The 13,078-nt window shown below is 40.6% G+C and overlaps 1 protein-coding gene across 4 annotated transcripts in view; it reads left to right on the top strand.

Annotated features, from left to right (window-relative positions):
* Window positions 1–606: 606 nt before the first annotated feature.
* Window positions 607–13,078, top strand: part of NCKAP1L (NCK associated protein 1 like) — a 41,210-nt gene continuing 28,738 nt past the window's right edge. Inside the window, exons 1-8 of one of the 4 annotated variants that reach the window (XR_003519928.1) lie at window positions 607–925; window positions 1,974–2,084; window positions 3,015–3,107; window positions 10,034–10,090; window positions 10,787–10,929; window positions 11,873–11,963; window positions 12,054–12,191; window positions 13,014–13,062. Coding sequence is in view for 3 of the 4 variants with exons in the window: in XM_027594144.1 (XP_027449945.1) it covers window positions 824–925; window positions 1,974–2,084; window positions 3,015–3,107; window positions 10,034–10,090; window positions 10,787–10,929; window positions 11,873–11,963; window positions 12,054–12,191; window positions 13,014–13,062 (784 nt within the window). In the remaining variant the exon portion in view is untranslated. The remainder of the gene's footprint in view (window positions 926–1,973; window positions 2,085–3,014; window positions 3,108–10,033; window positions 10,091–10,786; window positions 10,930–11,872; window positions 11,964–12,053; window positions 12,192–13,013; window positions 13,063–13,078) is intronic. The other 3 variants (XM_027594144.1, XM_027594147.1, XM_027594146.1) reach the window with 3 other exon arrangements.

Raw genomic sequence — 13,078 nt, 5'->3', positions numbered from 1 at the left:
CTGCCTTCAGCTCAGGTCATGATCCCAGGGTCCTGGGATTGAGTCCCGCATCGGGCTTCCTGCTAGGTGGGGAGCCTGCTTCTCCCTCTGCCTCTGCCTCTCTCTCTCTCTCTCTAGCTCTCATGAATAAATAAATTAAAAAAAAAAGAATCACTGTACTAGAGTATTATGAAAGATATAAAAAATATTAGATACAATTCCTATCATTAGGGGCTTATGATGTAGTAGGGGGAAATAAGATATATACCTAAAAATATAGTGAAGAATATGGTGTTCTGTATAATATTTGACACTAGATGGGGTAATGAGGAAGAGTTGGGATTTAATCTGGGCCCTAAAAGATGGCTAGACCTAAGGTTCAGCTGAGAATAACAGACATTCTTGATGGGGATATATAAAAGAGGAAGTAGTATAAAGGTGTATGGGAGTGGGGAGGGTCGATCCTTTTTTGTCTGGTGTTGAGCTTTTTATAGGACACCGGTGAAGGGTTAAGGCCAAAAAGGTTGGTACCAGACTGTGGAAGAGCCTTGAGAGCCTGTCCCTCTCCCCTGCCTCCACCCGCTTTTCAGTCTTACCAAAAGTGCAGCACTGCTAGAAAGAGGAAATGTCTCCTGCTGAGTGTGCAAGAGGAAGCACAAGAAGATTCTGAAGGTCTGTGAGCCGTAATGACTACTTTCACATGAGCCAATTGTAGAGGCAACAGGAAGACCAGCGCACCAACCAGGCTGGGTCCCTCCGCCCAGGGGGTGTCACCACCCAAGCTGAAAGTGTTTGGGGAGATTAGACATTGCTGTCCGGATACTCCTCTCTCTTGGTGGCCATCATGTCTTTGACCTCTGCCTACCAGCATAAATTAGCCGAGAAGCTCACTATCCTGAATGATCGAGGTCAGGGGGTTCTCATCCGCATGTATAACATCAAGAAGGTAAGCATGAGCAACTGGACTTGTACCACTTATTCCAGCAAGAGTAGAACAGGGGACCCTGAGGCCGGCAGTTCCAGGGGTTAGACTCCCTCTTCTTTCCTCGCTGGTTTTAACTGGCCTTCAGTCACTCGGATTACATAGGCCAGCCAGTGCTGGAAGGCAGAAGGGGAGGCTTTTTCTAGGTATGAATCTTACCCCAGTGAGAGTGTCTGGTATACGGGGTATACGGGGGTAGGAAATAATTTTATTCTGAGTCACTTGAATAAAGGTCTGGGGTCTAGAATTCTGGGTCTCATTGTTTATTGCTGATCCCCCATACTCTGAATATATCCAAAGTGGAGTCTATGGCAAAAACTTTCCCATGGAAGTACTTCCCTCCAAGGAAAAAGTAGATATGATATTTCAATAAAATATGGGTAGATGCTTTCTGAGGTACTCAGTGTCTGAGAGTTCATGCTGCAATTGTGTGTGTGTGCTTAGGATAGGAACTGTGGAATTGAGAGATGCTGGGGACAAGATCAGGCTAGGGGGTGAGGGGCTGGGCCTACGGAAGTGAAGAGATAAAGATGGGCGAGAGTGGGGAGTTTTTGAAAGAGAAAACAGGGAGAGGGAACTTTTGCGTATTTTATAATAAAACAAATCACCAGGAACATGGTTTCTCTGACCCCACGTCCCCCACAGACGCTCTTTGGGATGAGATACTTACATATGGACATTGTGACACACTCACCCGTGAAGTCTAACCCCCAAGCAGCTGCTTTTCTCCTTCCGGCTTCAGCTGAGGGGTGGGGAAAGAGCTTCCTCTTTGTACTGGGGCTGAGCAGACACTGAACTCCTCTTGGTAAGACAAGATACCCAGGTTGTTCAGCTCTACTGATAGTTGGCTTCATGCCCTGAAGCTTGTTTCTCATCTACTGTTATGCTTTTGTAATGAATTCCCAGATTCCCTTTCCATAAGAGAGACTGTGTGTAAATGAATGCAGCAGGAAGAAGTATGTTTGGAGTGGTGGGAGAAAGGGTTAAAATATAGTGTGTTTTACTGGTGCAGACTTGTTCAGACCCCAAATCCAAACCACCTTTCTTACTGGAAAAGTCCATGGAATCTTCTCTCAAGTACATCAACAAGAAATTTCCCAACATAGATGTCCGAAACAGCACGGTGAGAACATGGTCCCCCCTGCCCCTTTCTCTGAAATAACTTTACACTTGGGTGGCTTAAGCTCTCCTCTTTTGACTGCCTTTCTTTGAAGTTGGCAAGGGATAGAGTAGCCTTCTTTTAGTTTTCCTGGGCTCAGTCACAGAGCTTCAGGTTCTTGTAGTCTTGAGAATTCTGAGATAAGATGGGATTCTCACAGGGTAGGTTAGAATAAAGCATTGCCCCTTTCTCCATTGCAAGATTCACGAGAACACCTTGTCCTTGTAGAGGAAGACAGTTTGATCAACCCAGCAGGGTGAATATATTTTCTGCTGTTCCTGTTTCCAACTTAGTGTTTCCTTGCTAATTATCTTAGTTGTGCATCTCATGAACCATCCCTTACTTCTCCCCTATTAAATGTTAGCCCTAGATTTCTTACCATTGTACCTGTGGCATCTTCTCACTCTGCCTCTTTTGACTTTAGTATAAATGGTAAGCTTCCTTGATTGAAAGGGATCTTGAAATTTCCTCTCATTTAGCATTCTGTATCTAGTCAGGATCACATGCATCATTCTTTCTAGAGAATCTCCTCTGTTTAAGACCTTCAGAGTATTGGATATTTTCCAACTTTGCCAGTGTATTTCAAGCCTCTTCAAGACGTTTTAGGTAGGAGTGCTTGGATGGCTCAGTCGGTTGAGTGTCTGCTTTTCGCTGGGGTCTTGATCCCAGGTCCTGGGATTGAGCCCCACATCAGTCTCCCTGCTCAGGAGGGAGCCTCCTTCTCCCTCTCCCTCTGCCATTTCCCCTGCTTGTGCTCTCTCTCTTTCAAATAAATAAATGAAATCTTAAAAAAAAAAAGAATGTTTTAGGTATAACTCCTATTCTTCTTGGGTTACTTTGATCAATTGTCTTCTTATTTTGTGTTTTAAAATTTTTGTTTTGTGTTTCTCTCAGCAACATTTAGGACCAGTACATCGGGAAAAATCTGAGATAATTAGATTTCTCACCAACTACTACCAGTCATTTGTGGATGTCATGGAATTTCGGGTGAGCTCTCCCAGCCCAGGTCCCCAATGTAGGCATTATCTGTCAGAGGTTATTCCTTCTTTAGTAGATGTTCATTTTTTAAAAAAGATTCTATTTACATATTTAGCCCATGAGTGGGGGGAGGGGCAGAAGAAGAGGGAGAGAGAGAATCTCAAGCAGGAGCCCAATGTGGGACTCCATCTCACGACCCTGAGATTATGACTTGAGCTGAAATCAAGAGTCGGATGCTTAACCAACTGAGCCACTCAGATGCCCCTAGTTGATGTTCATTTATGTTGCAAGTTACACAATAGTGTCTGATATAATTATATTTCATTTAAAAGGATATGTAGGCTTATACACATAGTATGTACATAGGAAAGACTTGGAACATTTTACATGAAACTGTTAGAAATAACTACCTTTGGGGTGAATTATGATCAGCTTTAATTTATTAAACTATACTTTTTTTTAAGATTTTTATTTATTTATTTGACAGAGAGAAAGACAACGAGAGAGGGAACACAAGCAGGGGGAGTGGGAGAGGGAGAAGCAGGCTTCCCATGGAGCAGGGAGCCTGATGCGGGGCTCGATCCCAGGACCTTGGGATCACGACCTGAGCCAAAGGCAGACGCTCAATGACTGAGCCACCCAGGTGCCCGTAAACTATACATTTTTAAGTATTATTAAGTATTCATGTATTTTAAGTATGATTCCCTAATATTTTATTACAAATCTACTGAAAAATTTCAGGAGTATTACAATGAATATTCTTCTACTCTTCTCCTGGAGTTCCTAATCATTAGTATTTTGTCATGTTTGCTTATCTTTATTTTTTTTCTGAACCATTTGAGTTAGTTGCAGATATTATGACATTTCCCTTCCTAAATACTTTAGCATATATCTAAGAACAAGAATATTTTCTTACATAACCCTAAAGCAATTATCTCACTCAGGAAATGTAACATTGTTACAATATTATTAGTTTTAATGTATAGCCCATGTTCACATTCTCATGGATAATACATTGAATACATTGTCATGTCTCTGTAGTCTTTAGAATAGTTCCCAGCCTTTTTTTTTTTGGCTTTTATGACACTGACCTTTTTGAAGAGTCCAAACTAGTTATTTTTCAGAATATTCCTCAATTTGGATTTGTATGATTTGTTAATTGTCTGGTTGTAATATTTGGTAGCAATACTATGTAGTGATATTTTTATTTGAGTTTTAAATAAGGAGCAGGAACTATTTTTGTAAATGTAAACCAACTGTAAGAATTATTTGGCATAATGTTTTTGAAGGGCAAATTGATAATGTGTTTCAAAAGTCTTAAAAACACATGCTTTTTAATGTATCAATTTTACTTCTAGAAATTATTTTTTTTAAAGATTTTATTTATTTATTTGACAGAGAGAGACACAGCGAGAGAGGGAACACAAGCAGAGGGAGTGGGAGAGGGAGAAGCAGGCTTCCCGCGGAGCAGGGAGCCCGATGTGGGGCTCGATCCCAGGACCCCGGGATCATGACCTGAGCCGAAGGCAGATGCTTAACGACCGAGCCACCCAGGCGCCCCCGTAGAAATTATTCTTAAGGAAACAATCAGAAGTGCAAAGTTATGTAAAAGAATGTACTCTTGGGGTGCCTGGGTGACTCAGTCAGTTAAGCGTCTGCCTTCGGCTCAGTTCATGATCCTGGGGTCCTGGGATCAAGCCCCTTGTCGGGCTCCCTGCTCAGCGGGGAGCCTGCTTCTTCTCCCTCTGCCTGCCTCTCTGCATACTTGTGCTCTCTCTATCTCTCTGTCAAATAAATGAATAAAACCTTAAAAAAAAAAAAAAAGAATGTACTCCTAAAAGAAAATAATGTATTCTGTTGCATTAAGATAGTGACAAGTTGAGGGGTACCTGAGTGGCGTTGTTGGTTGGGCGTCCGACTCTTGATTTTGGCTCAGGTCATGATTTCATGGGTCCTGGGATTGAGCCAGGCTTTGGTTCCACACTCAGCAGGGAGTTGGCTTGGAGATTCGCTGCCTCTGCCCCTCCCACCACCCGTGCACGTGCATGCACGTGTGCCCACACACATTCTCTCTCTTGAATAAATAAATAAATCTTAAAAAAAATAGTGACAAGTTGATAATTGATGTATCCAATATATAGAGATTTGGTTAAAAGTTCAGAGTATATGCCTATAAATGAATATACAGCTGTGAAAGATGTTAATATATATTCATGTTAATTGGCATAGAAAAATGTTCTTCAGGGGGCCTGGGTGGCTCAGTCGTTAAGCATCTGCCTTCGGCTCAGATTATGATCCCAGGGTCCTGGGATCGAGCCCCACATTGGGCTCCCTGCTCGGCCGGCAGCCTGCTTCTCCCTCTCCCACTCCCCCTGCTCATGTTCCCTCTCTAGCTGTCTCTCTCTCTGTCAAATAAATAAATAAAATCTTCAGAAAGAAAAAAAGAAAAATGTTCTTCATATGTTCTTTAATGTAAAAGCAAATTATAATACAGTAAGACATAAGATGTCCCTAATACATGTATTTACTTGGATAAACATGCATATAAATAAAATTTGAACTTCTGATGGGTGGGATTTTGAGAGGTTTTAAAAATTAATTAAAATTATGCCTGTTTGTATTTTCTAATTTTTCTGCAATTAGCATGTATTATTTATGAATTTAAGAAATAACACAAATGTTAGCCATTTGAGCAATCCAAGTTTGTGATGGTATCGTATTTCTTCAATGATGCAAGAATATGAAACCCTGTTTTGGGCGCCCTGTGTCTACCCAAGGGGGCTAATCCAAGCCACTCAACACACAATGAAGAGAGAAGTGGGGCCAAGGAAAACTGTAAAATCTGAAGGAGGGTCAAGTCAGAAGTTATTAATCTTGGAATTGAGAGTAGTGGTTAGGAAGAAGGTAGGCACTGGTGGGGGTGGTTAAAAGAATGCTGGATGCCTATAAAGAAGCCTCTCACTAGGAAAGGTTGGAGTCCAAAGGGGATTTTAGGACACTGCTGGTTGCTGCACTGGTAAAGTTCGGAGCCCAGGGTGTATGGTATGGCTCATTTAGGGCAAGAGGGATAATAGAGACACTGAGGTGTTGTGCATTGTAAGGTAGATAGGCTCTGAATCAGACAGACCTGGTTTCAAATCTCAGCTTAAACACTTACCAGATGTAAGACTTTAGACAAGAATACCAGTTTCTTTATCTATAAAATGGGGAAATAAGATTTACTATGTGAGGTATTTGTGAGAATTAAATGAGATAATGCATGGGAAACATCTAGCTTAGTGTTGAGCATATAGTAAGCTTAGAAGGCCAACAAATGTTAATTCCATTCTCTTCTGATTCTTACCTTTAAGAGGATAAGACTTAGGTAGTGACATTGTGTGAGTGGCTGAAAGCAAACCTCAGCTAAAACCTGTGGGAATTGGGTTGCAAGAAGGGGTTGTAGAAAGGCCCTCCCAGTAACTGAAGTTACATAGAGCTAGACAGGTTCAGAAGTCATGTAGTATAGAGGGGAAAATCATGGGCGCCATGTTCTAATTCTGGTACAATCCCTTACTAGTTTTTGATCATGCGTAAGTATCTTAACTGCTCCTAGCTTTAGTTTCTCCATGAGTTAATTTAGATAAGGCCTTTTGGGGAAGATAATATGGAAACATTTTTTCCCCATTTTAAAAAATTTGACAAATATATACACCTATGTAACAACCACCACAGTGACAGTATAGAAAATTACCACTGGGTGCCTGGGTGGATCGGGCAGTTAAGCATCTGACTTCGGCTCAGGTCATGATCCTGGGGTCCTGGGATGGAGCCCCACATCGGGCTCCCTGCTGAGCAGGGAGCCTGCTTCTCCCTCTGCCTCTCTCTGTCTCTCATGAATAAATAAATAACATCTTAAAAAAAAATTTCCATCACCCCCAAATGTTCTCTGAGCCTTTTTTCCCCCAGTCAATCCCTGCCTCCCCAAACCCTGGTCCTAGGCAACCATTTTTTTTTTTTTTAAAGATTTTATTTATTTGACAGAGAGAGACACAATGAGAGAGGGAACACAAGCAGGGGGAGTGGGAGAGGGAGAAGCAGGCTTCCCGCTTCCCGTAGGCAACCATTAATGTGCTTTCTAGATTAGAATTTTCTTCTCTTTTCTAGAGGTTCATATAATTAGAATTTATACAGTATGCATTCCTTTATGTCTGGCTTCTTTCGCTCAGTATAATGTTTTTGAGATTTTATCTGTGCTGTTTCATGTAACTACAATTCAATTCCTATGTTTTTAAAAAGATTTTATTTATTTCTTAGAGAGAGAGAGAGACCACAAAAGGGGTAGGGTCAGAGGGAGAAGCAGACTCCCCGCTGAGCAGGGAGCCTGATGGGGGACTCGATCCTGGGACTCAGGGATCATGACCTGAGCCAAAGGAAGTCACTTAACCAACTGAGCCACCCAGGCACCCTCATTTCCTATTTTTGTTGAGTACTATTCCATTGTATGGGTACAATTTACCCATTTACCTGTTGATGGACATTTGGGTTGTGTCCATTATGCATATTTTTGGCCATTACGCACAAGATGCTATACACATTTGAGTATAAATCATTGTGGGAATGTATTTTTCATTTCACTTGGGTAAATAATTTAGAAGTTGAATTGCTAAATCAAATGGTATGTATGTGTTTAATTTTATAGGAAACTTTTCCCCAAAGTCATTGTTCCATTTTCTCTTCTTGACAGCAATATGTTAGTATTCCAGTTGTTCCCCATTTTCATCAGCACTTCCTATTATCAGACTTAACTTTTAGCCATTCTCATGGGTATATGATGGTATCTTGTTTTAATTTGCATTTCCCTGACAACTAATCTTGTTGAACATCTTTTCATTTACTTATTGGCCATTTGTATAAAGATCTGCTCAAGTCTTTGGCAACGTATTTTTTTCTTTAAATTTTTTATTGTTATGTTAATCACCATACATTACATCATTAGTTTTTTTCCCTGTCATTATTTATTTATTTATTTATTTATTTATTTTTTAAAAATAATTTTTATTGTTATGTTAATCACCATACATTACATCATTAGTTTTTGATGTAGTGTTCCATGATTCATTGTTTGTGTATAACACCCAGTGCTCCATGCAGAACATGGCAACGTATTTTTAAAATAAAAATATATATACTTTTTGATCTAGCAGTTCTGCTTTTGTAAAAATGAAAGTACCAATATGGCAGGAATAGGGAACAAAGGATAGGCCAGGAATTGGGAAAAAAGCAAACGTCCATTAGTGAGAAAAAGGCTGAATGAATTGGCCATATCATGGGCTATTATGTGGCCATTAAAAAGAAGGGCTTTAGTGTTCTACCAGATGACTTGGAGGACTTTCAGCAGGTAAGGTTGAATGAGAAAAGCAATATGGCAAGAAGAGTACAATGTTATCTCAATTTTGTAACACAAATGATGATCAAAAAACCTGTCTCTCTAGCTCTTTCTTTTTTCCCCCTCTCTATCTGAATAGGATTGTATAAATAGGGATAAAATTAAGAAAGGCCATACTGGTTGTTAAACTGGTTTACCTGGGGGCTGGTACAGGATGGAGGGTGGGTGCTAATGTCGGGGGGAGGGAGGTATCGACAATAAATCCGCATATTTATTTAGGTAAAATTATGTATGAAAAGAAAAAAATCCCTATCACGCTGGAATGAGGGTTAAAGGAAGTATATACAAATGACTTAGTAAGTATTTAGCACATAGTAGGTGGTCAGTAAATAGAAACACATAGAGAGTTGGGTAGTATTCCCACTTGTTAATGATTAATTTCTGAGAGCAGGAGATGGAATCCAAGAACAAACTTTGGGATTCATCAATAAAAATGGGCCTGATTTCTGGTATCTTAGAAAGAGCCTATAAGGATGCAGAGAAAGGGGAACCCTCTTACACTGCTGATGGAAATGCAAGCCGGTACAGCCACTCTGGAAAACAGTATGGAGGTTCCGCAAAAAGTTAAAAATAGAGCTACCCTACGACCCAGCAATTGTACTATTGGGTATTTATCCCAAAGATACAAATGTAGTGACCTGAAGGGGCACCTACACTCCAATGTTTATAGCAACAATGTCCACAATAGCCAAACTATGGAAAGAGCCCAGATGTCCATCGACAGATGAATGGAGAAAGAAGATGTGGGATATATACACAGTGGACTATTACTCAGCAATCAAAAAAAAAAAAAAAAAAGAAAACGAAATCTTGCCATTTGCAATGATGTAGATAGAACTAGAAGGTATTATGCTAAGCAAAATAAGTCAATTAGAGAAAGACAATTATCATAGGATCTCACTCATATGTGGAATTTAAGAAACAAAACAGAGGAGCATAGAGGAAGGGAGGGAAAAGTAAAACAAGATGAAACCAGAGAGGGAGACAAACCATAAGAGACTCTTAACCATAGGAAACAAACTGAGGGTTGCTGGAGGGGAGGGGGGTAGGGGGATGGGGTAACTGGGTGATGAGCTTTAAGGAAGGCATGTGATGTAATGAGCATGGGATGTTATAAACAACTGATGAATCACTGAACTCTACTTCTGAAACTAATAATGCACTATATGTTAATTATTGAATTTAAATAAAATAAGAAGAGCCTATCAGATGATCTTCATTTTATAATCTTTTTTTGTGGAGGAAGGGGACACTGGGATGATAAAATCAGAGAGAGTCTGCATAATATAGCAGTGACTTGTGCCTTTGGAAACATGAGCATATTGTAGAGTAAGCTTGATAGAGGTCCACTGCTGGCTTTCTGAGAAGGAACTCCCTCTATTCAGCAATGTTTCCCTTGTGTTATTTGGTGGCTGTCTATAAGGGAGAGAAACTTTCCCTTAAAATTCTGGTAGTACATGTCATCTTCTCTTTATCCTTTATTCATTCTCATTTCCAATTCTACCCCCAGGATCATGTATATGAACTTCTCAACACCATTGATGCCTGCCAGTGCCATTTTGATATTGTAAGATTCTTTGTAATTCTCTTCTATCCTCAGAGCCATTGAAAAGTTCTTGGTTGGGACAGTGTGGGTTGGGAAGGGACTGGAGGAATGGCTCTTCCTTCAGGATTATGATATAATATAATATATAACAATATACTGTATTATTCATTCTAGGACTGTAATTCTTTTATATCAAGTGCTAAAGTTAAAGTATATATGTGTTAAGTAAATCAGAAGTATGATTTAACATAAAAATTACACAAAAATGTTCTTATTGCACCTCTTCTAACCTCCAGATGCTACCATATCTCCTGGCCTTTTTTTTTTTTTTTTAAGATTTATTTATTTTGAGAGAGTGAGAATGAGAGAGAGAGAGTACGTGAGAGGGGGCAGGGTCAGAGGGAGAAGCAGGCTCCTCGCTGAGCAGGGAGCCCGATGTGGGACTCGATCCCGGGACTCCAGGATCATGACCTGAGCCGAAGGCAGTCGCTTAACCAACTGAGCCACCCAGGCGCCCCTCTCCTGGCCTTTTTGTACCTCGAGCTCACTTTTAAACCCTGACTGTTGTTCCAATGGTCTCCTTCTGAATTTTCCATCCTGCCAGTCTTCCTTCTAAAGCGACCCTTTCAAAGTCTGTTTGGCACTATCTATAATGGTTGTTGAAATGGCGATTAATTGACCTTGCTATTCTTGGGTTCTTATGTATTTTCCTTGTAGAATCTCAACTTTGACTTCACTCGGAGTTACCTGGACTTGATTGTGACTTACACCTCAGTTATTTTACTTCTGTCACGGATTGAGGACCGCCGAGTCCTCATCGGCATGTACAACTGTGCCCATGAGATGCTGCATGGGCACGGGTGAGTGAAGGGGATATAGGAAATGAAGAATCTCATACATGGTGGTATGAAGTACAAGGTGGATGCAAAGGAAATAGAAGCCATGTTTTCTCATTTGAGAACCTGTAATCTGCATGATGATCCAGGCAAAATAAAAACACTTTAAATACTTATAATGGCATACACATCAACAAGTATACTGCACTTTTACATATAGTTAACTCTTGAATATCTGCTAGTGGATTATCCAATTTGCATTGTGTCTGATCAGTTTTTAATCCTGGGCTGGCTTCCATGGTGCTTTTCAGGTTATTGTAAAAGGAAACGAAAGTTTTTTTTTAAGTATTGGTAAGAATAATATTAGCAAGGTAAAGCCATTAGAGGTAAGTAATGTACAATAATACATTTGAAGCCAAATATAAATGGATTTTGGATTATCTGAAATTCTGTGCCCCTCCATTAGTGCAAATAATAAAAGTATTTAAGGGCTGAAAAAATAAAGACCAGAGGGATCAGAGGAGGCTGTGACACATTGTTCTATGTATGATGTGTATTCCCATGTGTCTACATGAATACCTAGGCACATGCCTTACCCATTAGCTTTGAATGTATATATATCTTTTTGGGTTGTATACAAATTTGGGTCTAAGGCATATCACTAGAATTATGACTAATCAACATGAATTCATAGAGTACCTAACATGTATTCAACACCATTTTGGGTGCTTACAAGGAAGAAACTTTCATGGACCTGCCCCAAATTATGTAGTTCTGTCTAATAGCTTAACGCACCAGGGCCTGGAATGGGTTATCTATATATGTAATTCACAGTTCAGTATAGATATCTTTGGAGGTGGAGGGGAATGCCAGCCTATGCACATGTCTTTATCCTACATGCAAACACGAGAGTTTACATCATGGTTAAGGGAGACCTGTAACTCTTCTTGCCTATGCTTTCTTCCAGTGACCCCAGTTTTGCCCGTCTGGGGCAGATGGTCTTAGAGTATGACCACCCTCTGAAGAAGCTGACAGAGGAGTTTGGGCCTCACACGAAGGCAAGTTCCCTGAGCGAGTGGGGAATTCCTGCAGCGGAAGTATATCATCCTCATCATTGACACTAAGGATTCATTTGTTTCTCCCCCCAGGCTGTGAGTGAAGCCCTCCTCTCTTTGCATTTCCTTTTCGTCCGGAGGAACCAGGGGGCTGAGCAGTGGCGCAGTGCCCAGCTGCTGAGTCTCATCAGCACCCCCCCAGCCATGATCAACCCTGCTAATTCAGACACAGTACGTTCCCTTCTCCTCTTGTCAGTGATGGCATTCTCTTTGCCAAGGCCATCTCTGTAGAGAGTGCTTCTTTCAGGAAATAGCATCTCTAAGAGTGCTTTAAGCCTCTTCTAGGATGTGCATCTAAGTTGATCACCTCTTGTAGCTAAAACTCATGGTTGGGTTGGAGCTTTTGTTTGGACCAGGATTAGTGTGTGCTTGCCCATAGAAAGAATTTAATAACTAATCATAGAATGAATGGGTAGATGAAACTGAGTCATTAGACACTATTCAGCCTAGCAGGAACTTGAACATAGGTGTCAATTAACACATATTTTTGTTCAATTACTATGGGCCCAACATCCATGCTTAAAGAACTTAGAGTCTTGTAAGGGAATATATGCCATATAGTCATAAAAATATAAGGGATGGTACAAGATGAATGAGAAATGCCAAATGAGTGATTTCCACTTTAAGTGGTAAAAGAATCCAAAGGAGGGAGAAATCATGAGAATGTTTTGAGTATTTGAAAATGCAAATTTTCTGAACTATTGAAGAGAAGTTATATTAAACCTTTTATTTGTCCTGACTTCCAGCCCAACCTCCTCTTCCTTTTCTCAACTGCATTTGTTTTTCCTCAGCCCACTTCTGGTTGCCTCACCTCTATTATTGGCAGGTTCCCCAACTACTGGCTTATCACAGTGCCCTGATCCAGTCTGGTAAAATAAAAGTTGGTTTTGGCACTTAAATTCTAGCTTGACTGCCCTTGTCTTGATGGCCTTAGTCTTTAGGGGGAGACCAAGTTCAGTAACGGCTTGACCATCTCTGCCTCCCTTCTCACAGATGGCCTGTGAGTACCTGTCTGTGGAAGTGATGGAGCGCTGGATTATCAGTAAGTTTTGTGGGAT

This window comes from Zalophus californianus, chromosome 9, assembly GCF_009762305.2.
Source record: "Zalophus californianus isolate mZalCal1 chromosome 9, mZalCal1.pri.v2, whole genome shotgun sequence".
Lineage (NCBI taxonomy): Eukaryota > Metazoa > Chordata > Mammalia > Carnivora > Otariidae > Zalophus > Zalophus californianus.
Note: the sequence above shows the minus strand (reverse complement) of the source record. Positions and strands in the feature narration are given on the sequence as shown.